General features: G+C 35.7%; 1 protein-coding gene across 2 annotated transcripts; it reads left to right on the forward strand.

Moving 5' to 3' along the window:
* Positions 1–5,243: 5,243 nt before the first annotated feature.
* On the forward strand, positions 5,244–14,686 carry LOC143447147 (nose resistant to fluoxetine protein 6-like). Of its 2 annotated transcripts, none has more exons than XM_076947094.1 (14): positions 5,244–5,514; positions 8,445–8,569; positions 8,692–8,834; positions 9,683–9,885; positions 10,024–10,175; positions 10,400–10,558; positions 10,762–10,951; positions 11,024–11,192; positions 11,327–11,406; positions 12,965–13,090; positions 13,180–13,342; positions 13,462–13,651; positions 13,755–13,913; positions 14,058–14,686. In XM_076947094.1, the coding sequence occupies exons 1-14, from the start codon at positions 5,474–5,476 to the stop codon at positions 14,390–14,392; spliced, it is 2,235 nt and encodes a 744-aa protein (XP_076803209.1). In that variant the 5' UTR covers positions 5,244–5,473; the 3' UTR covers positions 14,393–14,686. The 2 variants fall into 2 exon arrangements, with proteins under 2 accessions (XP_076803209.1, XP_076803208.1); XM_076947093.1 differs by having other exon boundaries at positions 5,244–5,510.
* The last annotated feature ends 550 nt before the right edge of the window (positions 14,687–15,236 follow it).

A 15,236-nucleotide genomic window follows, 5' to 3' on the forward strand; every position in this document is an offset into this window, starting at 1 on the left:
ATAATTTCTCGTTCCAGCAAGCTGTCAATTTCTTTCTTTAAGATCTGCATTGTTTCTGGGCTATATCGACGTGGACGCGCACGTACTGGCGAACCTGTGGTATGGATGTGGTGAACGATGGAATGCTTCACCGGTTTAACAGCTGACATGGGTTTTTGCAAGTCTGGAAATTGATGTAAAAGGTCTGCAACAGGATCTATTTGGCTGAGAATGGATATGCGAACAGGATCACTTTCAACAGGCTCTAACGTATATTGCTGTTGGTTTGGTACGTCTATCAGAAGTTTAGCTTTAAGATCCAAAACAAAGTTGTATTCAGTGAGAAAGTCCAACCCCAATATGCAAAAAGGTGTGTCCGCAAGCACAAATTCAAAGGGATAAGAAAAACGAGGGTGAAGAGAAACATTAAGTTGTGTAGTGCCATACGTAGTAATTGGCGTGCTGTTAGCAGCGAAAAGCGGAGTTTGCGGTTTGCGGTTTGATACGTCAGCTAAACTAGCGGACAAAAGAGAAGTTGCTGCCGCGCTATCTACATAAAAGTGAATACTATTGGCGTGATCATATACAGTTAGCAAGGGGCAGCCTCTTTTTATTGTTGATGCGATCGACGGGACTGACGGGGTTAATGTTGCGTCGATCGCCACATGTTTTTTGTTGGGCGGGATTGGTTTTCCCACATGCTACAAGTTGGGTGACAGCGGCGCGCATCCCTACCGAAGCGGGCGTGGTAATAACATAAGCCATTAGAAGCATCAGACGCGCAAGGGTAACTGCTACGTTGGTAGTCTGGTTTCTGAAATGTGGGGGATGAATGTGAAAAATTATATTTGCGTTTATTAGGAAAAAAGGAACCATTTTGTCGGCGATTATCTCGATTAAAACCGTTGTTGCTGTATGATTTGTGAAACTGTCCATTGTTTGTGCGTGGTGATCGTTGTTGCCATGTTGAGTTAAATGAATTGCGTTGGTTTGGTGAATTTTGATTTGTGAAATTCGTATTTCTTTGCCCGGAACTCTTAGATTCATTGTTAGCGTTAGATTGTGTATAGCGCGGTGGTTTAGACAATTGAATTTGCTGTATTTGTGGTTGCATTGGGTAATCAATGTCATCCGTATCAGTGATAGCAAGAGAAAGGTTGTGCGAAGAAGTTTTTGGTTGTTTAAGCAGCAAGATTTCGTGGGCCTTGCTTGCAAGGTTCTGGAGATCGTGGTTTTCCACGCTGGCTAACGCAATTGCGACGTCTGGTGGTAACGCTTTAAGAAACTTTGCACGAATTAGTTTGACGACTGGCGGAGTAAGATTCTCTTGACCTACTGCACTCATTAATTCGCGCATTAAATGTTTGGGGGACTGATCGTGCAGCGTCAGGTCCGCCAACAAAAAATCTAAATGGTCCTCACGTTTATCAAAGTTTCTCAAGATTTCATTGATCAATATGTCGTAGCAGTTCTGTGCTGACGCCGAAGGTAACCGAAGGAGCGCGAGGTCTTTCGCAGGAATTGCCTCTACCGCTAACAAGTAACGATTAGTTTGAGAAGTGATTTGATAGAGAGAAAATTTATGTTCAAGGTGAGAAATCCACGCTTCGGGATTGAATTTCCAAAAGGTAGGAAGTTTAACGTGTGAAAACAAATCGTTTCGCAAAGTATTGTTCTGTGGTTGCGTATTTGTCCGTAATTGGTTATTAGCACCCAGACCAGACGGTCCAGCAATGCCATTATCGGGAGTATTTGCAGATCCCTCCCCGTTTTCGTTCGACATAGTTGTATTATTGCTTGACTCGTTGGAACGGTCGGTTGATCGTGTGCTCATGTGGTATTCTGTCTTAGCTTTGCCAGTCACCGAAGTAACTTTTCGTTGTGTCGGCGTGGGTTGTGACATTTATCAAAACCGATAAAAAATGTTTTAGGCGGCGCACCGCAAAAATTGTTCACAATTGAACCAAAATATATTTTACAACAAGAACTTTTATTTCAAACTGCAGCACAATGCAGCACAATGCAGCACAATAAGAATAGCTTAAGCTAAGTTAATAACGTACAGGCCGATGAGCATGCATTACAAGCTATGGTTGCAACTAGTTGTATAAAAAGTGAAAAATCCACTTACCAGTGAAGAACGGCTGTGAGAATTGAAACGCGTCGTTTTTGACACAAGATCGTCGGTGGTCACTTGAACGTCGGGTTGTCACCAGAACGTCGGTCGTCACTAGAAATGTCGGAACGTCGGGTTGTCACCAGAAATGTAGAGGTTGGGGTCGTTTTAGGATGTAGAGGTTGATGCCGACAGATGCAGATACAGAGTTTATCGGTCTTAGCTTACGTTACGTTATTGACTTAGTTAACCTACTACATTAGTATCTGACTCTATTGTTGCGTGCGGTTAGAATTCTCTAACCTTTCTGACAGCCGAACGTTCGTATTATATTATAACAAATACCGTTTGCCAGAAAAGGCTTTTATTGTAGGTGCTGTACACTTTCTCAACATTACAAATAACCAAGAACACAAGTCATGCGACTGTTTGCACGATGTCTACTGATTCACGTCTGCGTCACCGTTTGTGTCTGAGGCTCTCCGGAGTCTCGCACAGAAGTTCAAGCTTATAATACGTGCTGCGATGTGGCGGAAATATATGACAAAAAAGGCATGAACATTTCAAGGCGTGTGGACGTGAAAAACGGTGCGTTTGCAATGCAAATTACATTCGGTTTAGTTGGAAACAGTTTCTTGGAAGCGACTTGGTAACGTACAAATAAGGAGCTTTCACACGAAATTATTCGTAGCAAGTTTACAAATATACCAACGGTAGTTTGCAGTGTTTTGAAAAGCAAGATTATAAACTCCAATTACTAGCTGGAAAACTCCTTCCTAAGAATGATGTGGCGGAACTGAAAGTTTAAAAACTCCAATTGTTCTGGAAAACACATTTCTAAGAATGTCGTAATGATTTTACAAAAGCGAGCCAAGCCGCCACAATAGTAGTCAATGAAATTTGTTATTATCACAGTACAACTCCATTACGTTATTTGATATCTGTTACCATATAGTCTTATATTTATGCTTATTGAAAGAATTTTATATCGCAACCCATCGTTTCAACCACTTCAAGAGATTTTAAAACGGCAATAACAAAATTTCATACGCAAAGCGGCATATAGTAAAATACGAATCGTATTAGTACAATGAACAGCTAAGTAAATAGCCCTAAGTAAATTTTCACAACTCTTTGTTGTTTGGAGACAAATTTGAAATGAAAGCGCTTTTGATTTATAACAATTGTCAGTAATGTTTTCAAGTTAAGTCGTTTACCTTTTAATACTCAAATGAAGTCGAGTATTTTCGTATAAGTGATCTCATTTTCTCAGTAATGACTTCTGAAAAGCGACATGTTGCAAATCATCCTTGTTTTCAACAAATTGCCCTATTTCAAATCACAACTTTCATAGATTGCTTTTTTGCAAATCATCAGTTTTCAGGGAAGACAATTTTCGAATTATCATACTTCATAAAACTAAATTTTTCGTAAATCGAAAATTTTTGAACATGTTAACTTATTTCAATTTATAACATTTTAAACATTACGTTTTACAAATTAGAACTTTTTTCTGATCACATTTAGCAAACCGCAGTTTCAGTTAAACCAATTATTTATCGGTTAGGCAAAATAAAAGAGTGTAATCTATATTCTGTTAACACATTTATTCTAATAAGTGAGCGGAAAATCAAAAATATTTCACGTAATTTTGTCGTAGGCTTAACTTGCATATTTTACCACAAAACAAATTATTAGTTGAACAGTCTTGATAAAAAATATGTTGATTAGTTCAAAAAGAACCCTTCAAAACCCTTCAGCGATTTTTTAAAAATTTCTCCAAACAAGTGATTTTTTGCGGTAACGGCATTCCATACTCTCATATTCGTTTTATTGGCTTATATATTGGTTTTACTACTTTTAATCATGTTTTTTTTTTCGATTTTCAATGTAGTTAACAAAGAAGAAAGCGAAGCATACGAGAAAACATTGTTACAAGTCTATAGTAATAAAGTAAATGGCACAATTACTAAAACCTCTGTCGCTGGATGTCCAAAAACAAGTTGTTAAAGTGATACAGTTTTTATCATTGTTTTTTATCTGTATGTAGCATTACGACTTGTCGTTATAATGGTATTCGAACCCGGGTTTAATGTAACAAAATCACTGGTGATTCCCTTGGGTCAACGTTCTTCTGTATGCAGGAGTTGTAAAAGTTTGACGTCATTGGATTGTTGTTTTATTGTTAAGCAACTAGCTGACAAACAAACATGGATTACGAGATCTTGTGACTGCTAGCGTGACAAAAACGTTATGCCCATGGCAAACGTTATAGATAACGGTAAAGCATTACCCAACAATGACAAAGCTAATATTAGTTTATTAGCAAAAAGTTGCGCGATTATTGCATTGAACAAAGTTTACGTACTGTACTTGGAGAAACTTCGGCAAGCTATTTTAGTATTTAATATCATGTCTTTTTCAAAAGGTAGCAAGTGATTTGACAGGTAAACCACCTGGATTGCGAATATGTAACTAGATAAGCAACTAGAAAACCGCTAACCAACTTCAGCAGCGAATAAGAAACCATGAATAAATAAAATAACCAGATAACTGGTAACCAACTTAAACTGCAAGGAACTGAAGATAAGTAACCATGTAACCGCTATAAGTAACTTCTTCAGGTTTTGAGTAAATAATTGAATTAGTAGAGTAACCAGCAAACCGGGAATAGATTTCACACCTGTGGCAGGTTTCACACTTATAAAATGAGATCGCCAAAATGTCATGTTTGTAACATCGTTTAGATTCATGGTAGATAATATGAAATTGGTGTTCAGTCAGTGTCTTGTCTTATCACATCAATGTCATATTACATTAGAACAATAAAAAGCAACACAATACGAGAATCATAAACGAAAGAGATATTTTAATGTTTAATTAGCCCGATACTAGAGAGTCTTTAAAGTTCTAAACTAGAAAAAGGCCTGCGCATGTTTGAATAGTGTATTTTTATATAAAAATGACTGCATTTAAACAAACCATAACCCTATATCTTTTCGATAATTCATATTACCCATTATATGCATAGTATTATGATATATGACTTGAATTAGTTTTATTTTGTAGGACCTGGCAGCGCAACCTTTGTGATTGATTACTAAAAATAATTATTGTTTCAGATACTAATTCAGAAGAAATTCATTACGAAGTTATATTTTCCAAAACAGATTGCATTTTTTAGAAAACTGCGTATGAAAATGAGGCTTGGTTGTATAATAGGTCTGCTGTTTTTTTTCTGCTATGAGACTAGTAGCTACCAGCCAGTTGACTATTCTTATAATGGAAAGGCAATGTACAACGGTGAAACATTTCGATACAATCATATCGAAAACTATGATCGTCTTACTAATTTCTTGCAAAGGTTAAATAGAAGAAATGAAGATTTTCCTGACATTCTGGAAGCGTTATCCAAGCAAGTACACTGATATTCTTAGCAGTACCCAATATACCTTTTATGACTACGTGCTGGTGTATCTAGTTATGTTATAATGATAATGCAAAGCCTGCCTGTAACCAGATAAATTCGTATAAATGCTTCGTTGTAAAAACTTAGAGATTATATGACTTTGTATAAAGTATTTATGTAATACGCAACCCAATAAAAAGTACAAAATGGGTCAGTTTAAGAACCAAACTGATGTATTAATTACTCCAAAATTATTTCTTGCCACTTCGTAATGTAGAGGAGGGTGGGGTAAAGCGGACCACCTAAGGCTTAATCGTTACAAGTCACTGATTTCACCAAAACATTTGACTTGTTTGTTTTGAGAGTTAACTCTAAGGTATTTCGCTAATTTTTGAAGTGCCCTTTTATTGATTGCTTGCTTTCTTACATAAAATTTTTTTGATTTAAAAGCACCTCCAATAGTCCACTTTACCTTTTTTTATGTGTGGGGTAAAGTGGACCACCGTAAGTTTTGAGTAAACAAGGCAATTTGTTCCACATCACAATCAATTTATTTACGAATTGTCATCATAAGCGAAGTAGTTATGAAAGTAATCGCAGTTCACCATCAATTTTTAAAAACATAATTCACAAATAAAGTTGTCATCCTCTTCATTACACCCAGAGCAGGCTTCATGCGCCCATCGCATGCATTTGGAGCACTGGATCCACCCATCATTCTCGGATGATTTGGAATACATTTCGTTGCAGTAAAAGCATTCTGCATCTACGTTGTTATCACTTTCATCGACTGTGTCCTTCTGCTGCATTGAAGACCTGGAAACCTTAGCTTTCTTCATAGAACGCTTTTTCGATGAACTTGTTTTACTGCTGTTGCCAGATACCGCGGATTGGCTACGATTCGTTGCAGCCAACTGCTTCTTGTATGGTGAACTGGTTAAAATAGCAGTTGCACCTCTCTTAAACTTCCTCTTTTGGCGAGTGTGAGCTGCTTTCGGCATAGGAAGCACTTCAACAGGACTTATAATTGTGAAACTGGAATTTGCATCTTCAGGAGAGGACGGTTGGGCTACATCTATTGGCTGTGCAGGTAACGATTCAGGCATCTCGGGAAGACCAGTCGCATCTAAGCCAATATTTCTGCCATCACACAAGTCAATGCTAGTTGAACTAACATTAACGGAGTAAGATTCGGTGTTGGTTGGAACAGGATCAATATGGATCAGGATCAGGATCAGGATCAGGATCATAGGTCCACTTTACCCCCACCCCTTGGTTACTATTATTTTGACTGTTGGCCAAATTTTGGCTAGTCAGTAAGCGGAATGAACCTATGTAATGCGTACGTGATACAGTAAAAGTCCTCTCTACCATTCAACCAAACTTCTACCTTATGCATGTAAAATAAAATCTAAATTACAAGACATACCTTTCAATAGATCAGAGAGTACAAAAAACGAATTCCGTGCCTTTTCTTGCCTTCTTTTCCACGTAACCTCGAATAATGGCGTGTGCAACCACGTTATGTCATGCTTCACTAAACTTAGTGGTATCCGCGCGGTTAAAAAACTTTATTAAGAAAATAAGAAGGGTGTGCCACCTTACCCCGTTGGTCCGCTTTACACCACCTTCCCCCTATGAGTAATATGCTGTTATATATCCTATACATGATGTCCTTAATCAAGATTTTGTAATTAACTTTGAAAGATAGACCAATGATTTATTAAAATTTAGACGTATACAGTTCTTGAAAAAGACTTTAAGGTTTGTTTGTTGACTCCTCCAACGCAGCATCAGTTTGGCATGATAAATAATTATAAGATGTTTATATGGTGATGTTTGGGATTTACTGTTAATTAATGCTTATTAGCATTACGTTTTAAAGGCCATGTACAACGCTAATAATTGTTAACAACACAAAACGAAAGACCATTAGCTGAAATTATTTAAAACAGTGTTTGTCAAAAAGATTTTCATTTCGTATAGTTTCACTTGCAAAATTGACGTATTTTCCAATGCCGATGCAAATGTTGCGTAATTCGTGGATCCTTTCACGCCCGGTAGTGGTACTTCCACTTTTCTACAGCGAACCGACTCACCAGGATCATTACAAAAGTGTTGGTTTATTAAAAGTATTAATGAAAGGAGCTTGACTAACCATGCATATTTATTTATCTATTCATACATATTTAAGTTAAAAACAATAGAATTTATTAATTATTCGTCTAGGCACTGGGCAGTATACGGCTTACCGGTATCTAAGCATAAATAATATGTTTTAAATTCCTGAAGGAATACGAATCAATACATGAAATGACTAGAACAGCGTTTCTCAAATTTTTTCCATCCTAGCACCCCTTTAAACAGGTTTGAACAGTCATAGCACCCCTTTACGTCAGACTGTACAGTAGAATCTGACAAATGCACAACGGAAAGTGAAAATTGCGACCTTGCGACCAGCCTGGCTTCCTTTTGGGCTGAAAGACAATATAACACTCCCTCCCCACTGCACACACACACACACACCTGCAGCCATATTCTGCCACATTATTCCGGCCATCACTATTGCCGTTAAGGTATCGAACGGCAAAAAGGTGATATTTCGATATTTATCAGCAATTTATTTAACATTTTTCAGCACTCCGCTAAAATTAATTTAATACGGATTGGATTGGAAGTATTAGGATATAAAAATGCACACCATGCATTTCATTGTGAAATACGATTTCACTTTCACCAATTTTTACAACGTTACATGCAGGCATTATAAGCATTTAATTTATACCCTAATGATAATGACAAAAACACGCTTTATAAAATGAAAAAATTAACAAATTATAAAGAAAACATATTTGTTACGAAAAGTTTGGTCATAGGGCTCATTTGCAAAATGCTGACTTTGACAAACGGTTTACAAACACATGCGCCATTTTCTATTAGGAGTATTGAATCTTCTAACAATGATGAATTCGAAAGAACGGATGATGTATCCAACCTAAAAACCTGTCGCCTGCAATGGTCCAAATTCTTGAGGGATCTTCAGCATCAACCTTATGCTTGGCAAAGTAATAGTTTTTGATACAGTTAACATGTTAAAATCCAGATGACTGCAAATAGTCTATTGTTGCTGCTAAAATGCCTCAAGATTGATTATGTTGGAAAATTTATTTTTTGACAACATATGTAGTGGCCGACTCCTGGGGACGCAAAGAAAGTGGTATCTTGGATGGAAACGTACGGTTGTACGGAAATTATTACGAATGCATTCAAGCTAAAGGATCCACTTTTGACGGAAAATGGTGTCAGGCATTCTTGGGTTACCGATACGAGGTGTTTTCTTGTCGTTACTTTTCTCTTTTGTTTACATACGTGTATACTTATCAGATGAACACTTTTTAGATATGCCAAAAGTACATCTTGTTTACCAAATAATAACATACCGTTCTTAATATTTGTTGTGAATAACATTTCAAAACAGCCGCGGTCTTTGTAGAAATAGGGAAAGTGGCATAAAATAGGACGTCGTAGAAAATATGACAGTGCGATATGGATATTTAAAATGGGTATTGCGAAAACTATTTCAATGTTGAAGGTGCGGGTCCTCTCTTATTCCCCGCCGTGGGGTCAAATCGTCAATAAACCTTTTGCATAATCCGTTGTGCGCAAGCACGAAAAAAAGTCCTTAGTGGTAAACCATTTAAAAGTCAGGCTATAGCCTATAGTGCAGGAGCCTATAAGTCTATACAACAAACAATAAAACCATGTGATTATTTGCTACATATGTTACGAAGTCAAAATTTGCTAAACAATGATATACCCTTGGCCCTAGTTAGATTTAGATATATTTAAAGTTTAAATTAAAATCGGCCTATTTTATAGGCTTCAAATTAACTTATACTGTAAAGGTACGGTAACGTAAGATAACGGACTACCAATAGATGGTGATATACCTATAGTTCCATACAGAAGGATACCGTTCAAAAATTAATCAATGCAGAAAAAAACAAAACTTGAAAAAAGTAACCCAACTTGAGCCACTTTCCCTTACAGGGAATCAAAAGGTTATTAGCTTAGTGTATCAAAAGCAATTACTAACAATAATAACCTATTACAATTGGATGTAAAATATCTAATATAATGAGGAATAATTTTACAGTTAAAGTTATTGCTATCTTTAGCCGGATGTTATTGGAATACCGATAGACGCTTCTGTGGGCGTTTGCTTTCCATCAGGATGTTCTGAAAGCTCTATCACAAGAATCCTTAGGGAAATATTAATAGATAGACGCAGGAATGAAACCTACATTCCTCCCTTGCTCAAAGTCAATTGTCCAGTATCCACTGAGAAACAAGCCTGGACATCTGCAGATACTGTTGGAGTGTAATAGAGAATATAGCCTAATTGCAATCTCCATTATCAGTAAAACATTGTAAATAATTAATTAATTTATGAAAAAAACAGACTTTAAACATAGAACACGCAAAAAACTTTAAATTCTATTCATTTCAACGTCAATAGTGTAATCAGCGCAATTTTGTTGGCCTTGAATTTTATTGGGACTTGTGTTGATCTCGTGAAACGATACATGAAACCAAATGTCGGAAACGTTCCTGAAAGCGTGAACAACGACAATCAAAATTCATGCACAAGCAAACATCCTCGTCTGCTTGGTAAGTGACAAAAATGCGTTTGAAAATTTATAGAATTATGATTTGACAGGTTTTGTTAGATAAAATGTTTTGGGAGCTTTTTGTTGTGTTGGAAAATAAGGAATTTGTTATAGAAACGGTTATAATAAAAAATTAATGCAACAGATTCTTGGTGAATCACTTAGAGCTAAATTATGAAAAAACCCTACAAATGAAATAAAAGCATTAAATTTAAATTCTTATAGAAAGAATAGCCTTGTGTTTTTCAATTATTTCTAATGGCGAAAAAATACTGAGCATGAAACCGCCACGTGGAGCCTTGAAAAATCTTGATGGGATTCGATTTTTAAGTACAACATGGATAATACTTGGACATGTCTTTATGTTCGCGATGTATCAGATAGGTAAGTGACGAAAGTGGCAAAAGTTTTGAACTTGTTTAAAACAAAATTCCTGCCTCTTGCCTTTCCATTAATAAGCATTGATAAAAGTTAATGAAAAATTGAGAAAGAATAAATTTATTGCAATCAATATAAATTTAAAGTCATGTTCAGAGCTCATAAAATACTCATATAACAACTTTTTACAAGGGTTTGCATTTTTGCAGACAACCCAGTTTCCACTGGGAGATATTTGAAATCGAAAGCCGATTTTATGCCTATTTTTAATTTCACTTTTTCTGTCGACACTTTTTTCTTGTTGGGAGGATTGTTAGTTTGTTACCTTGGTATGAAGCAGCTCGTTAAAAGCAAGGGTCGTATGAACATTCCTTTGATGTACCTTCATCGATACATCAGGTGAACTTGGTATAAAGTAAACACCTTTTTACACCAATTCATGTAAGTCGTATCTCAACAAATTTCATTCAGACTCACTCCTGTCTATGCCTATTTGATACTTTTCTCCGTTGGGTTGTATAAATGGATGGCAAGTGGCCCACAATGGTATGGAAATGCAATGAGCTATTATAACAACTGCAAGACTTATTGGTGGACTAATCTTATCTACATCAACGAGTTGTATCCCGCTTCTAATCCAGTATGTTGTTTTTCTAATGTCAATTTCATGCTTTAACCAATATTAAACAATATTTAAACATATATTTCTAAGTTATATTGATTTTTGCCTAATTTCCAAAAGTTGGATTCAAATATGACGTATTAACTTTGCAGTGCTTCGGCTGGTGTTGGTATTTAGCGGTGGATATGCAGTTTTATTTGTTGAGCCCTTTTATTCTCCTATTATTATTTTGGTAAGTTTAGAACAATATTCAGTTTAATTAATAACAATAATCTATTGAAATTTGAAATTGCTGTCCGACTTTTTTGTCGTTTTCAACTTCGGAACAGTTATTGTATATAGCATAACGTGTGATTTCACCATTTACGGGCCTTATTAATATTATTTCTTATCTTATTTTAAGTCACTTTTCGTGCGCAGACGTCTTTATTCGTATTAAAGCTTCTTTTCTATAACCTATTTAGAAAACATTTGTAGTTTAGGTTATTAATACTATATGCAATTTTACTTTTTAAAACTAGATCCGATTATATCGGTATAGTTTTAATAAAAATACGTTCACAGATATTCCTAATACTGATTTTGTTACTATATATGTAAAAAAAAACTTTTTAGAAAATTTCTAATATTTTCTTAAACATCAATCAATGGAAATTTTCACTCATTCAAAATTTTTAAATTATTATTGAACATGAACTCATTGCATTTTAAAACCGCAGCTTTTGGAAAAACCACTTGCTATTACTTGGTCAAATCTATCGTACATGTGATAGATTTGTTATACATTTTGAATAAGTAACACAAACTTTTGAACCAAAATTTTGCTGAAGCGGCATTTCAAAACACAAAAATCAAGTAGTTTTGAAACATTCCTCATCAATACAACGCATTTTTTACAAACGTTACCTTATACGTCAAAGGGTATATGCCACAAAAAATTGACTTACTTTTAAATATCGAAATAAGGTTTTCTAGTCGTGTATAATAGTGTACTAAATGACTCATTAAATCTAAAATGAATTACGTTTTGTTTGGATTGCAAACATTTCGCTATTAAGATAAAGGATTGACTTAACTATAATATTGCAATTTGCAACCATCAAGCCTGTAAGGGAAGAACTATAATAACATATTTGGAAAAATCAAAATTTTTGCATGACTTTCCGTGTCAAGTTTCTACGTTCTCCAAGTAAAGTTTTACTCTGTTGAACTCGACACACACAACTTCACAACAAGCGACTCGGCAGTAACTTCTTCGCTTATCGGCTGCTGTGCTATACATACAATGCATATGCACGCTATAGCTATGCATGTAATCCCGGCATCAAAATTGAGATTTGAACAGAAATTATCTCTCGATTAATTTATTAGACTACTAACTGTAATGAAACTAAATTTAGACCTAATTTCATTCCCTGTAAGCCATTATTTAGAACAAAATGACGATGATAAAATGCAAAAAAATCATAAAGTAATTACACTCTAGTAAATTTCACACTTAAAAACATCAAACTACAACTGGAAAAAAGCACCAATTTGTTCAAGGGTATAAGCGTTGATTCCCACTGCAATTAGATTTCATGGAGTAGCCTAATCTTTGGTTCAATTGGACGAACTACAATTCAGTTATACATTATCTTGTTTAACATTTTCAATTTAGTTTGAAGCCCTTTGTGAGATCATTCAAGCAATGTTGTTGACAAGAAGTGCTAATGATCTATATTGCTTCACTACAAATTGAAAAACAGTGTATTTTACAATTTGACCGTATAGTAATTGTCTTAATAAAGGTGGCGTAGAGTTGGAATAACGTTGATGTTCTTGCTGACCCTTGCAAGTATGTCAGTTTGTTCAGCACTATCAAGTGAAGGTGCTATCCAGCCAACAGTGATATATCATGCTCAACAATTCAGCATGTAAGTTGAGACAGTGCAACAAGAACTACGACGTTTGAAAAAAAGCCTTTAGCGAAAAATAAAGTTATTCATAAATTGTTTTCCAACAGATATTATCGATTCTATTTCTCAACCAAATCAGAAGTGACTTACGAGTACAAGTTTAAATACGATATATATTATATGCCCTGGGTTCGATTGCACGTTTACATGATTGGAATGATAACAGGATATATATTATTTGTAACCAAAGGTAAACTGAAGATGCCAAAAGTGAGTTTAAAACCTAATGTGACACAAGTTACAACAGTTTTTGGATAAACTAAAGATCTTTAGGCCTATTAAAATTCGCGTAAACTGCAAAGTATTTTGAAAGCAAGCTTAATTCGCAGTTAGTGGTTGTATCGGGATGGCTGATATCAACTGGTAGCAGTTTGGCGATCATGTACGCCCTATATCCACAAACCAGTGTTGGAGCTAACTTGGCAACCGGTTGGGCAGTAACTTATAATACATTTGCCAGACCTGCGTTTGGTGTATGCGTGAGCTGGGTGATAGTAGCTTGTATTTCAGGCTACGGAGGTACTATGTGATAATTATTATACTGTTTAGTTATTATCCATTAAACACTATATAAAAGTAATGTACGCATTCATAACTTAAAATTGCTTTTTCCCTTCTCAAGGTCCTGTAACAAAGTTTTTAAATTGGAAAGTGTTTGTCCCTCTCAGTCGTCTGACTTACTCTACCTACGTTGTTCACTTTTTGGTATTAGATTGGTACAAATATTACCAAGATGAAATGATTCATTTTCAGACTGTCAACCTGGTATATGCGTACATAGGTATACAACATCGTTTGCTTTCTTGGTGAAAGAACAACATCGTTATTTATTTATTGCGTACACTAAAAAATGTTTCATTTACGAGTATGCACAAAGGTCACCAAGCATTTGGAATTTAATTAGTTTTATTTTTTATTGTTATAGGTACACTTTGCATCAGCCTGTCTTTGGCATTTATCCTATCTGTAACCATTGAGTGGCCATTTATAGAACTTGCAAAAGTTCTCTTGCCATCAAAGCGAGGTAATCTTTCCACCAAACCCAATAATGTGATCGAAGAAAATCGGAGAAAGGGCGATCTTGCGTTGAGCGTTGTACCCGGGAAAATCCCAGAACCACATGATGTTGCGCAGGAGAAAAACATAACTGAAGGTTGTGCAAATGGGAATTCTAACGTGGAGGCTGTTTGTCAAAACCTTGGTTACATTGATGAAAGCATTTCTTCACTATCAGCAGAAAATAATCAAAGCAAACTATAATTTGCTGGTTTACAATTATACAATTAGATAGATACAATTGGATTATTCAACTTTTGCTTTAATCAAACAAGCTAAATCCTTTTCTTCCATATCTGGGGCAGTGATTTAGGCGCGTTGTAATTGTATTCATTTCGTCTGTTGGTTATTTAAATTTGTCAAAACTTGAGCTTTACAGGACACTGATATATTGTGTCAAATCTAGAAATATTCTTAAGAAAACTGTATCATAAGTTATCTCAACATACCGTTATTCCAAATCGCATTAAAGTGTTTGAATAAAACTAAATAATTGTATTCATGCCTTTTACAGCAACCGCATATTAGTTAGCAGAATATTCAGGTTACACACGAAAAGGTTTTAGCTATAGCCTACGATCTTTTTCGGTTTGGTTACTACAGTATATACAACAACATAAAAGACTTAGAGGTGTAAGCGTTATATAAAACAGCATGTACAGCACATGCTGCTGAGCGACGTCGTCAGTATAATTGATACCGGCCTTTTCTATTGCTAGTTCGAAGAGACCTGCAGTTAATTATACGGGATTGTATTGCAAACGGTAAAAACAAGGCACGTCTACACAGCAGTACAGGCATCGGTAGAATGTTCACTCGTTCGACAACGGGCAAGGCGTAATCACATTTATTAGTGCTTCTGGCCGAAGGCAGAAAATACAAAGGCACCACAAACCAAGCAGAAAACAACGTAAAATAAGTAGACCTAACCTACTTTCATAGGTACTTAAAGCTAGAGCTGCATGGAAACCAGCTCATGAAGCAATGGCGCAGATGAAAATATTTCCGTTAACTAATATGGTTTGGTATTAAGCGCTATCAAAAAGCA

Source organism: Clavelina lepadiformis, chromosome 2 (genome assembly GCF_947623445.1).
Source record: "Clavelina lepadiformis chromosome 2, kaClaLepa1.1, whole genome shotgun sequence".
Lineage (NCBI taxonomy): Eukaryota > Metazoa > Chordata > Ascidiacea > Aplousobranchia > Clavelinidae > Clavelina > Clavelina lepadiformis.

What these genes read in the sequence shown, in the direction of transcription:
- LOC143447147 (XM_076947093.1), top strand. Translation starts at nt 5,290, where the DNA reads ATGAAAATGAGGCTTGGTTGTATAATAGGTCTGCTGTTTTTTTTCTGC. An exon ending in CAAACATCCTCGTCTGCTTG is followed by an intron (nt 10,176 to 10,399) that starts GTAAGTGACAAA and finishes AAATTCTTATAG; the next exon opens with AAAGAATAGCCTTGTGTTTT. An exon ending in TGTATCCCGCTTCTAATCCA is followed by an intron (nt 11,193 to 11,326) that starts GTATGTTGTTTT and finishes TTAACTTTGCAG; the next exon opens with TGCTTCGGCTGGTGTTGGTA.